Below are 13579 nucleotides of genomic sequence, written 5' to 3'. Positions count from 1 at the left end.
TCTTCTTCAACGCCATCTTTACTCTCCTCTACTGCTGACGCTTCTTTAATATCATCTTTACTACTTTCCTCTTTAGCATTCTCCTCACTTAAATATACACTTGTTTCCACTGTGGTGTCTCCGCTACCCTCCGTGGAGCTGCTTGAGTTCTCCGCTGTGCCTTCAGTCTCTGCGTCCTCGCTGCCTCCCTGCTGCCTCGTCTCTGTGTGGGTTACAGGTGCCTCTTCACAGCTGAGGGCCTCTCGCTCCTCTGAGGGCTCTGCTTTCATCTCCTTTGTCTCGCTGGCTGTCATCGCCTCTGCATCATGAGGCGCTGCTGTCTCATCAGGGATTTGATTCGGCTCTGATACCGATGACTCATCCTCCTCGCTGCTTTTTGCCCCGTGTCCTGTCTCGTCGAGCTGCGTGTCAACCTCCACGTCCTTTTCCTCCTCGGTTTCTTTGTCTTTCTCTAGAGCCTCCTCATTGGCTGATTTAGCTGATTCTTGATGTCCTGAAGTCTTGTCTTCCTCAGCCATTTCCTCTTCAGATACAGGATGCAGAGCTGTAGCTGCATCTTCTGCCTCCTCTGATTTAACATGCTCTGTGTTTTTGTCCTTTTCATTTTCCTCTTCGATTTCCACATCTTTAGGAACATCTTTGTTCTCCTGGGGTTCCTGTTCAGATTCTTCCTCTTGTTCTTTTGGATCAGACGTCTCTTGTACTTCTTCAGCTTCACAAACAACCTCTTCCTCACATTTTGTCTCCTCCACAACGGCCTGTAGTTCTTCTGTCAAGGTGATAGACTTCACTGCAACTGCATCTGAAAACACAATGCAGAGGTTGTTTAGGGATGTTTTTATTTACTGCAGAAGTGGTCTGATTTATTTGAATTAGAATGTAGGGGACCACTTTACAATAAGGCTACCCTTATAAAGGGTTTACGAATAGTTTGTAATTCATTTATTAATTAGGTTGTGAACACATTAGAAGTCATTAATAAGCTTTTATAGGACATGAGATGAACAGGGCAACTGTGACAAATAGTGAGCCCACATGTATCTGTACTGCTAAGCCTTATTAGAAATGGTAGTAACTCATACTCACACTTTACAATAAGCCTCCCTTTAGGCAACTATAAATGTTCGTAACTCGTAAATAAATGGTCATAAAGAGATGCCAAGAAACATCAAGATGGATGGGGGGGAATCAACTCAGTGAACAACAGATACCAAGGATGATGGCTGATGAAGAAGACGAAGTAAGCTACCAATATAAGGCTTCGTCATCTTGCCAAATAGTGAGCCTGTGTTGATGTGTGTCTATGTTAGAACTGGTTTATAAAGTGTTTACAACATAATTAATAACCTAATGATAAACCCTTTATGAATCCTTTATAAGGGTAGTCTTGTTGCAAAGTGGTACCGAATGCAGATCTGGTACCCTTGCTGTCCGGTTCAGGGCCTTTCTCTGAGGACTCCTCCTCCTCCTCCTCGGTGCTGGTGTCGCTCAGCTCAGGCTCGGAGCTGCACTGGGACTCCTTCAGGATGGCTTCTGCCAACTTCTCCTGCACAGATTTAGCTTGGGAGAGAAAAAGAGACATGGCACACACAGGGATATAAGAGCATGTTACAAGCTAAGGATAAACTACTGTGAGACACTCATAGTGACGATGTCCGTATGTTTTAAGGTAAAGAATAAATACGTATTTGAATAATGCAAAAGGAATGGAAGAAATAAGCCAACAAATATAGACGTGTAGCCAATAACACCAGAATGTCTTTAATCTTTCCAAGTGTAAAACAGAACATGCAAAATAATATTCAACGTGCACAGAAAAACAACACACAAACATTCAGTACACAACCAAAATGGAAACACAATGTCTTAAAACATATATATTTAAAACTATTTTATGTACATTTTAGGATATGAACTCACTTTTGTGCCAACAGGATTGCACTTGGAGCACACTTTGGTTGAGAAAACCTATAATTCAGTTTAATACTACATTTACTGTACATAATTAGATATTTACAGCCATTACCATAAAGAATGCTGCTAGAAAGACAAACATAGATTTGTTTGGGCACTCAACACTTGTCCAGCTGCACATTTTGAAACTTGTGCAATATGAAATGTGTGTGTTTTTCCATCAGTGGTAGCTTTCACCTCCTCTCTGACGTTGACCTGAGTCCTCCCTTTGTTTTTTAAGCTATAAACTGTATATTAATTAATTTATGTCACATAATTTGAGCTTGAACCATAAGTATTGAAACGCATGTCTTCAAAACCGGCCTTAAGACCCTCTTCTTTCGGCAGGCCTTCCAATAAACTTTGAGCATGGTACACCTGGAGTACTGCCATTTTTATCGCTATCTCCGACTTTTATTTTATTTTTATATATATATATTTTTTAATCTCACATTTTATCAGTGTCCTTTGTTGTGAAGCGCTTCGAGATTTGTCTTGGCAGAGGAGAAGCGCTACTGTATATACATTAAATGTATTATTATTATTATTATGTAAAAAAGCTAACAGAAGTTAAAGAAAGATTTCTAAAATGTAAAAATGTAACCCATACAAAAAAAACAGCAACCAAAGAAATGAACATTAAAAAGTGGAACATACAGAAAATCACAAAGAAATCATGCAGGAAAAAAAATAATAAGACACGTAATTTTTCCACTATCTCATTTCACAACAACGTCATTATGTTAATTTAAATCTCACAACATGACAATACTGTGATAGTTATTTGGCTGTTGTCAGTCTACGGTAAATAGAGCAATACTTGAATGACTGGTTGAGATAACAGTGGAAAAACCTCCATAAAAGATGGACTGGTCCAATTCCTCACTCCAGAGTTAGACGTGTTCCCACTCACCCCTATCCTGCTCCTGCTCCGCTTTGCTCTCATCTACCATTTTCTCCTCGTCTTTTTCTGCTGAGATTTCTTCACTTTGTTGATTCTCATTGGCCGAGGGGACACTTGTTTCACACACTTCTATCTCGGTACTGTCTCCCCGCAGTGTCCTGTTTGTCCGAGTCTTTAGGCGCAGCAGGTATGGCCTCAGTGGCAGCTTCTAGTGGAACAGCACTTTCCTCCGGGTCGACTTCTTTAATGTTTTCTGCTTTCTCGTCCTCTTTGGTGACCTCAGCATCGCTCTCTTCCCGCTCACTGTCTGAGGAGCTGGAGCCTGAAGCTGACTGTATGTCCTCTGTGCAACAAAGATGGAGCATTTCATATTATTTTACAAAAAAAAAAACACTTTCTTAACGTCCATGTTATACTATTAATACATAGAAGTAGCCGTTTTTCCTAAAATAGCGAAATTCTACTTTTAAAAGATGTTTTTGTTGCTAACATTTTTTATTTATGTTTGTAAAGCATTTCATCTAAATCTAGGTTCTACATGTTAACCAGAGATATGTGTTTTCCTCTAGAGATACAGAGTGATTCTCTTTTGCTTTATGAAAAGAAAAAGTAAATAATGCTTGAAGAGTAAGAGTGAAATATCACTTTACTCCCAGTTACTTTACTTTATCTTAAAAGATGTGTTTGAACAAGATGTTTCGCCCACCTTCCTTCTCGTCGTCCTCGGTCTCAGAGGCGTCTCCTTCTTTAGTCTGACTTTCAGTTTCTTGAGAAGGAGATGGGGATTTCTTCACTTCAGCATCTTCCACAGGGCCCTCGTCATCTGCTTCAAAGTCTTCTTCATAATCTGAAGAGGAAGAAAATGCTTTGAGAGTCACTGTATAGAATAGAAGTGTATTTATTTCATATTGGTTTCATCCATACCATCTCTGACTTTGTCCTCCTCCGCTGCCGTTGCCTCTTTGACTTCAGTCTCCATGTCCTGAGGTCGGCTGGTTTCACACTCTGACTCGTTGTCTGCAGTCCTCTCTGTCTCCATCACAGGAGCCTCCTTCAGGCTGGACACTGACTCCTCTCTTACTCCATCATCTTTGACTCTCTTTGGTGGAGGAGTGGGCTTCTTGTCCAGTCCCATTGCTATGATGCACCTGAAGAAGTTAGACTGTACACTGTAAACACTCAGTTGAGGAATATGTCAATATTTTGAAAGATGTAAAGTTAACATCAAGTTTAAAGGAAACAGTTGGTGTTTTTCTGGCTTTTTTAAAAATATATCTTTTAATATCTTTCTGTTTAGCTGACAAATTCTCCTTTGTTTAACAACTTCCATGTCATGTGACCCATTGACTGCAGTTAGAATTGTAGGGCAGAATTGTATTACTACACTGAACCAGTACAATTGGGTTTTGGGGCTTCTTTACCCACAATGCAACTTGACCGCTGACACTTCAGTAAGGGAGTTCGGTGACTGTCACAAAGGCCTTCTCACAACTGTATCACAAATGGAGTTGACGGTGTGCCTGTTAAAAGAGAGACCCTACTTGTAGCACGGAGAAGCCCCCTCCACTCCGCAGAAGCCAAAGTGTCCGTGCCTGCCGCCCAGTCGTGAGCCCTTCCTGTGTTTGAACTCGCAGCAGGAGCTGAGCCGCTCCACCTGCAGCCCGTTCAGGAAGAAGGTCAAGCTGAAGGGGAAACCTCGGTGCCGCCTGGAAATGAACTGGAAAGTCTCTGAGGGAGAGATTGAGGGTGTGGATGAGAGGAAGGAACATTTTCAACATCAAAATATGGGACTTCTGTGTTGCAGGAACAACCAAAACACATCAAGTGAGAATGGATACTCAACTAAATTAAAGATACAGAAACAATACATTTAAAGATATTCCATGGAGTTGCTGACCCCATAGTGGAGTTAGTCTGTTTGCCTAAAGGTTGTACACACAGACTGTATGTTATCTATATGACCTCCCTCATGAGATTTGCTCTTATTTGTGTACGCGAACACACTTATCTAACACACACACTGACCTCCCTCTCGTAGATTGCCCTTGTAAACACACAGGTTCTCTCCTCCACAGTGCTGCTGAAACACTTTGACCTCATCCCTCATGTCGGTCAGGTCATGAGAGAGATGCACCGTTTTGCCAAAGTATATCATGTTCACACGCACTCTGCTCTGGAGCACAGAGCTCCTCAGCATGGGGGGGTCCTGGATGGGAGAAAAGGGCAGGTTGGGATCAGTTAACGACATCATACTTACTCAGTGGACAATTAAATACATTTAAGTCAGTAAGAGATTCCTTACTTTGTTAAATTATTACTTTTGATTTGAATGAATTGGGTTTTCTTTGCAGCCTTACTGTCACCACTGTCTTAACAATAGTCTGTGACTAGAGGTGAAGGAAAATAAAAAGCTCACGGTCCCTGTATGCTGTTCTGTATTGATATTTTGGCAAATTAAGCTTATAGTTAGGGCTGATTAGATTCAGCCCCTAGTTTTGCTGCTATAGGCTTAGACTGTCGGGGGACACCTTACTTCTTCCTTCTCTCTGTCTGTACCTCTCATGTTCCGAATAACCCAGCTTCCCCCAAATTTCTTTTTGGGGTCTATCTACGCCGGGATCCTGAGTCGTGGCTGATCCTGAGTCCTGATCTGAGTCCTGAACTTCGAGTCGTGGCTGAACCTGTTGCTGTGGTCCTGCCTGACTCTCATCATACTACTTCCCTGATGGCTCCCACAGGATTGTTGACATCCTCGTGGATTCATCTTCTTATTATAGACACATGCATTTCCAAACATTTGGTCTACCTATGTTGTAAATGTATTATCTCTTCGATTTACACACGGCATCTATTGCACGTCTGTCCGACCTGGGAGAGGGATCCCTCCTCTGTTGCTCTCCCTGAGGTTTCTCCCATGTTCCCCTTTAAACTGTGGGGTTTTTCCTTTTTTGGAAGTGTTTCCTTGTACGATGTGAGGGTCTAAGGACAGAGGGTGTCGTATGGTCATACTGATATTCTGTACAAACTGTGAAGTCCACTGAGACAAATGTAACATTTGTGATATTGGGCTGTATAAATAAACATTGATTGATTGATGTTAGATATGCAGAATAAAGATGATCACGGACAAATACATTGTAAACATAAAATAGAGAATACTGCTGAGTCTTGCAAAAATCGAATTAATCCAAAGGGGCTGTTAGTTTGATGTGGAAGGTGTTGTTGCCGGGGAAAACGTAACAAGAGACAAAGACCTCGTAGGCGTCCACTCCACTGGAGGCGGTGGTGGGACGCAGTCTGCGGCCTCGGAGCGTCCCGCTGGGAGTGACCTTCACCCCCCTCTCTCTCCTCTTCGTGGAGGGAGGCACCGGGGTGACGAAGTTGTTGATGACGGGGAGGCAGTAGGGTGAGATGCCACGGGGGGGCTCGGCTGTGGTCCGATGTCTCCAGGACTCCTTCTCCATCTGGGAGAGAAGTAGAAAGGTTTAGTGTGTGCTGTTGTTCCAGTGTCCTTTGTCTGCTTTACAAGCAGACAAAGGTTTAATAGAGAGGAGTTTGTCCTAAGCTACGTTCACACTTTGTTTAGTAAAGAAAAGTAATGTGGCTTTCTGGTTTTAGCACAAACTATTTTACTGAGCTTGTAGGCACTTGTACAATATGTGTATGATACAACTCTATTTTGTATCTTTTATCACTCACTGTGCAACTGCAAGAGTTCTGCCACTAGTTTCCAAAGACAGGTGATATTGATCTAGAATCTGATTTGGTCCATACAGGAAAACTGTCATGCAAACTCTCTAGCAGGAAGGCAGATGAATGGGTGAAGGAATGAACGGGTCTCATGTATCGCGGCCTCACAGTGCTGTTGAGCATCTGCTCGTTCTCATTGGACGACTCCAGCAGTCTGTAAGGGGAGCTGCGTCTGAGCGAGGCGGTGGTGCTGTTACTGCCGATCGGCTTCAGACGCACCGGCCGCTGCATCTTCCCCGGAGCCGTGTTGGGTCGAGTCGAGCCCGGCTGCAGCACCGTGACACACACACACACACACACACACACACACACACACACACACACACACACACACACACACACACACACACACACACACACACACACACACACACACACACACACACACACACACACACACACACACACACACACACACACACACACACACACACACACACACACACACACACACACACACACACACACACACACACACACACACACACACACACACACACACACACACACACACACACACACACACACACACACACACACACACACACACACACACACACACACACACACACACACACACACACACACACACACACACACACACACACACACACACACACACCACACACACACACACACACACACACACACACACACACACACACACACACACACACACACACACACACACACACACACACACACACAGTAGAATTCAGTTTGATTTGCTGTGCTCCAGTAAAACTAATAGTATAAATTAAACATACACAATTAAGAGCATCCCATGTTTGAGGCCAGCATAATGGAAGGAATAATGCTGTTAATTACATAGTATGTGTCAATTTTCTCTTAATATATTGAGATTAAGGGGTTCATTCTTGAAACAATGTCACCCTAAGATGCACTTAGTACTTATTTTGGAGTTGTTCAATGGTAGGTGCCTTATGCAGCTTATTTGCATTTATGTTTGCAATTATATTTTCTTTTTCTCATTAATCTTTGCTACAGAGAATGAATGGTATGTGTTGGAGCCAAGCATAACTGGAGGAAGAGTTGTTTTATTATTCTACATTTGGTATTCCTCATATCAAATACATCTGTATATTTTCCTTTATTTCCATACATAATTCTACAGTGTGTGTAGGTAGTACACCATCTAATATATTGTTACACCTTGTTGTGGTATATTGATTTAATCTGCTCGTTTATTTATTTTATATTGCATACACTTATTTCTATGCTGATAAAGAAATGTTACAAGAGTGTGCTAATGCAAATGACTCTTTGACATTCACCGCCAACATTTGACTGTGCATGTATTGCAAACAAGCCTGTACCTGCTGAAGTGTGCCATGTTTGCACACTTAATACTGCGTTTCAAAAGGTAAACACAGAGATCAAGGGCAGGATTACCAGCTCTATTTACTCTGGCCTCAAAGTCTGTGACTTCTTACATTTCAAAGATAACGCACTTCAAATCCCACTGCTTCACGCTAACCTGTCTGCACACACAGCCACAGAAGCTGATACAGCTCCTCTAAACATGCCGACGGAGAAATGATTTTCTTAACAGACGTAAAATGTTTTACCAGAAATAAGGCCTTGGACATAGAAACCACTCAACTGTGCCTGAGTTTGAGTGTTTAAAACAGATTTAATGTTTTGGTTTCGAAATGAAATTGGGGCTTTTTAGCTTGAGGGATGTTGCATTATAGCAAGGGCTATTCAATTAGTTTGGAACGGGGGCCGGTTGATGAAAATGATCCAAAGCAAGGGGCCGGGAAAAAGATGGCTTGAAATATGAGCAATCATATTAAGAGCTTCAGATACAGTAAATACTACAACAGCACAGTGGAGTGTATATTGTGTTTAATTCAATCAAACAACATAGCCCCAAGGCCTTAATAGATCTAAATGGCTAGTACAGAACTCAGTAGGCCTACATGTGAAGCTAATTTAACCATCAACATCATTTCATTTGATTTAGGTGAAATAATCTAATCATTCACGCAGAGATGCAATAAATGAAAGGAGTTGTCGCTACAGAAGCTAGTAGGTGGGTTCGAAACCCCAGCCCGCCGAAGTTTTCAGGCAATGTCTTCCCCTCTATCTCTCAATGTAAGACCCTCTCTGGAATAAAGGCACTTTTTTAAAATCTTTTTTAAAAAAGTTGATTACTTTTTAACATTATACTCAAAGGGCCAGTAAATATCACCCCGGGGCCGGATTTGGCCCGCGGGCCACCAATTGAATAACCCTGCATTATAGTGTAAAAAATAAACTGACGAATCAAATGCAGGTGAGCTGCAAATGAAGAAATAGTTGCCGCGATGAAAATAGTCAAATGGTTGAAATACCTTTGAACAGAGGCAGGCTAACTGTGCTAGAGGCTGTCCAATTTTAACAACAGTTTGAGGGATGATTCATTATTACTTGATATTATTATTATACTTGAATTCAAATCAATCCTTGTGTTTTCCTCTTGTAAAACACAGATGTGATTGACCTATAAGGCTTAATCTGATTGGAGTAATTAAAGTTATTTAAATGAATATTGAGGTTTTAAACTCAGACGTAATATTTCAGAGACCATGTGGTGTCATGTAACCATTTTTGCATTTTGGAGATGCTTTAATAAAAGGTCAGAATTAAAAAATGCACTTGAATAAGAACATGCATCAGTGATTGAAATGGTTCCTGATTGGCCTGTAGCTTTCACAGGTGACTACATCTTACTAAGATGCTACAATCAACTGGTGTATGAATTATGTTCTGACTCACAGATTCAGAGGACTCAGAGTGCTCCCCCTCTGGACCAGAGTGCTGTTTCCGGATGCCTCGGGCACCCGTGGGTGGGCGTGGAGACAGGATACGGATGATCTCTTCTTCATATCTTTTAGAGCGATCCACCTTCCCAAACAAAAAACATTCATTACTATTGTTTCCATTTTGTATGTGTGGCCATACCTTGTGTGTTTAACCTGTTATCTGTAAATAAAAGTACATGCTAATAATGTTTTGGGGTTTCATATTATTCAAAATAATACAAAATCTGGAAGCAAAGTGTTGTTTAAATGTTAATGATGTACTTTGATCTTATGCACCCTTTCCCTCCTTGCAAACTCCTCCAGTTTCCTTTTGATCTCTATTTGATGGACACGCTGTTTGGGAGGGGCACAGAACACATTTGAATCGGTTATTATTCAAGGATAAGCACAGATTCTCTGAGTGTTTTGACTGTTTTGTCTCTGATAAAGTGTGCTCCTCCCACCTCCATCTCCAGCACCTTGTGGAAGATGGCCTGGGCCAGGCATTCTCGGATGTGTCTGTGGTGCGCTCTCTGGATCAGCTTGTGTCTGTACTCCTTGTCTGGAACAATGCGCCCACTCCTTGTGATCTGAAAACAACGATAAGCAAAGTTCAGGATACGGTTTAGGTTTTCAAAGACATTGTTGTCTAACTGAGGTCACCAAGATCTGACATTTTAGGCATACATATCTTTAAAGGCTTTGAACAGAATTTGTTTTACTTGGTTTCCTCCTTTAATAATCTAAATTGCACCTGAAAAACGTTTTCTCTTGTTTGAAGTGTGCTGGGCTTTAGATGTTTTGTTTGTTTACTAACTTTAATAACTTGAGACTTGAAGCAAAAGTTGTGTGCTACTTTAAATCTGCCAGATATAACATTGCTAGATAAAACCCCTCAATGTATCTGAGAGTCATAATATACACAGTATGGATATCGTCAACCTCAAATCTGTAGCTCTCAGAAGTATCACATCCACCACGATCACCATCATCATCACCATCACCATCATCACCGTCACCATCAACCTGCTGACGTACCAGTCCTGCTCTCTGCAGGTGTCTCCTGATCCGAGTGTTGCTGAAGTATCCTGCCAGATGTCTGTCTGTGAGACTGTTGTATGCTGAAATAAGTCTGCAGAAAACACTCATTAAATGAATCTCAGACAAATAAACTGATAATAAATACAATTTATTTTTCACTTTTGTAGAACTTTAAGTTGAGTAATGCTAGGGAACACTGGTGGGACAAACGTCAAACACTTTGGACACACTACTCAGTCACATGGATGAAGGGGGGAGCTAAGAGAAAGCAGGAGAAGAGATCGAGTGTTGGAGCAGGATTGGAGAATTGAGACTGAGTGTCTTTTATCTTGGGGAAGGGTCCAGAGCCTCAGAGGTGGTCTGGAAAAAGCTCTGTCATAGAAGTTGCAAAGGTTAGACTATGGGATGTGTGGGAGAAACTTCTGAAGCAATTGGAGTCAGGACTCAGAGAGACACGATGGAGAACTGGAGCTTTGATGGCAAACACTGACGGTTTATTTGGAGCTTCGGCCGGAGAATTCACAAGACATGTCACGGGCCACGGTCTGACCACACGGTAGAGATGCCACACCAATTCTGATGAACCCTCCTGTAGCTCCAGGTTTTAACTAGTTCAGAGTGTAATAATCAACATTCTTCAATAGATAGACTAAACAACTGGGGACACTGAATCACATTTGATTGACACTGAATCACATCCGGTAACTGCTAGAATCCACTTCAAGACAATGGTACTTGCTTACCATGCTGCGAATGGATCTGGCCCTTCCTACATCCAGGACATTAAACCGTTAAACTGTACACCCCAGCACGTGCACTCCACTCTGCATCAGCCAAACAGCTCGCTGCACCCTCACTGCGAGGGGGACCCAAGTTCCCATCAGCAAAAACACGTGGGTTTGCTATCCTGGCTCCAAAATGGTGGAATGAGCTCCCCATTGACATCAGGACAGCAGATAGCTTACACACCTTCCGGCGCAGACTGAAAACTCATCTCTTTCGACTCCACTTCGAGCGATAGAACTATTAACAAAGCACTTTTATACTAATAAAGGACTCGCTTTTCTAAAGCCAGTTGAGTAGCACTTGAAATGTTTGGCTCTATGAAACCTGATGTACTTATATGATTCTGTTTTCTTCAAGTTTGTATTTTGTCGGTCGAACGCACTTATTGTAAGTCGCTTTGGATAAAGCGTCAGCTAAATGCAATGTAATGTAATTTGTTGTCGCTTATGGCTCGGTTCATCTACACCCCGAGAAGGATGTCCCACAACAATAACTATCTCTGACCGAGAGTTGCCCGGTCTTAAACTGGTAACAACAACAAAATGCTTGGGCAGCCCCTCCTTATGGGAGATAACGGCTGCTCTAGGCTGGGCATCTGCGTCAGAGGGCGAAAGATGACATGCAGGGGAAATGATTCCCCAACAGGATGGAGAGTAGGGAGGCCAAGCTAGATCTAAGGTATCTGGGGCCTTGTTGGTGATGAGTTTGTATGTCAACACCAGGATTTTTAAGTTAATTAACAGGGAGACAGGAAGCCAGTGGAGGTCTTTTAGGACTCTGAATGTCTTCCACTAGAGATCTTGATTACTGTTCACAGAAAACAAGAATCCCAATCAAATTATTTAGTGGGGCACAACACCATGCTTGTTTGTTTGTTGGTTGTTTCTTGTCAGCCCGGCCGGACTCAAAGTGTTTTTCCAACACAGATTTGATTTCCTCCAGCATTTGTGTACGAGACAAGAGGATCCCACTATAGGGTCGGTTACCGGGGTCTGATTACAAACAGGAATGAAAGGGGATGGTACACTTAACGCTGTCTGCCTCCTCTTTGTGCACCTGGCGTGTGTCTCTGGTGTTCTTCAGATTCTGCTCCAGATTTCTCTTTGAGCCACAACATGGTGGTTGAACTACTACGGGTCATTATTAACATGACTTTCTCTGACCCATCGAGAAGTCTAAAGAAATGAAAAACAAAACTAAGCCTGGATTAAAATAAAAAAAGTTATTAGTATTCAAGTAAGTTAGTTGTAGAAGTTAAAATGCAAATTCTACACTAGAAAATTACTCGGTTAGAAAAACCGCAATACAAATGTAAGCTTTAGCAGATTGACCCCTATCAGTGTATTTATGTTTCTATTGTTGCAATTCCAGTTCATTTGACCTACTTCATATAATAATTAATCCATAACAATGCATGATGCATACATTTTTACAAATAGTGTATACATACAGTATATTCTGTGAAGTAACTTTAGCTGCTTCTTTTTTACTTTCAATCGTAGTGGAGTGGAAGCATGTTACTAAAAACAAGTACCTTAATGTTTTACTTAAGTACCCTTCTTGAGTAAATGTATAGTACTTATCGACATGACACTGCTGGTAACAGAAGATTTTCTTCAAAGTATATGAATACTTTTTTGACAACATTATCTTTTCATCACTCCATCATTGTTGCTAGTGTTTCTTCTTTTCTTTCTAAGTTGTGTTCAATGTCATTTGTTGTTCACAGTTATTTGATACAACTGCTATTTCAAACGTTTTTTTTAGGATTTACTAGCTTTTAGTGGACTTAAAGTGCAATAGAGCCTAGTCTAAAAGTATATTGGTCTTACCCAGAGCCCTTATCTCTCTAGGGCTCTGGTCTTACCTAAAAGTAGTAGCTTGTTTTTAAATATGTCACTCTCATACAATTGTTTATTAGAGCAGCCTAATGTTTGTGACGCAATGCTAAACAGTAGGCTAGCATTAGCATAGTTTGAGTGTCAATTAAAAGTATTTAATTCTGCCTCTTTAATTACTATATTACTGGATATTTGAACCTCGTAACATATTTTTAATAATAAGCTATTATAATTATTTGAGGTAAATACAACATAAAAAACCATATTAAGCAAAACAAAGTTGCACTTGCATGCTAACTCCCTAATGTTTAATGTTAAACAATAAATTGCACACTTACCCTGGGTTGAGGTGACTCATGGTTTGTCAGATCGCCCTCTTTTAAAAACCCTGCCACAATTATATTTGAGATAAAAGGGGCCGTTGTCTTCACCGTAAGGCCAGTGTTAAGTAAAATTAAGCCGGCAGAAGTGTTCTAAAGTGCGGCTGTTTTATTTCA

At 41.4% G+C, this 13579-nt stretch overlaps 1 protein-coding gene across 1 annotated transcript in view; it reads right to left on the bottom strand.

The window, feature by feature from the left end:
• The window catches only part of erich3 (glutamate-rich 3), a 17179-nt gene extending 3600 nt beyond the window's left edge, over positions 1-13579 (bottom strand). The window contains 15 exon segments of the mRNA XM_034223541.1: positions 1-802; positions 1423-1560; positions 2867-3005; positions 3007-3200; positions 3564-3704; positions 3782-4005; positions 4399-4585; positions 4883-5063; positions 6112-6321; positions 6716-6874; positions 9389-9517; positions 9697-9768; positions 9879-10004; positions 10453-10546; positions 13421-13579. Coding sequence (XP_034079432.1) covers positions 1-802; positions 1423-1560; positions 2867-3005; positions 3007-3200; positions 3564-3704; positions 3782-4005; positions 4399-4585; positions 4883-5063; positions 6112-6321; positions 6716-6874; positions 9389-9517; positions 9697-9768; positions 9879-10004; positions 10453-10546; positions 13421-13440 — 2816 coding nt within the window. The 5' untranslated portion in view covers positions 13441-13579.

This window comes from Gymnodraco acuticeps, unplaced genomic scaffold (genome assembly GCF_902827175.1).
Source record: "Gymnodraco acuticeps unplaced genomic scaffold, fGymAcu1.1, whole genome shotgun sequence".
Taxonomy (NCBI): Eukaryota; Metazoa; Chordata; class Actinopteri; order Perciformes; family Bathydraconidae; genus Gymnodraco; species Gymnodraco acuticeps.
Note: the sequence above shows the minus strand (reverse complement) of the source record. Positions and strands in the feature narration are given on the sequence as shown.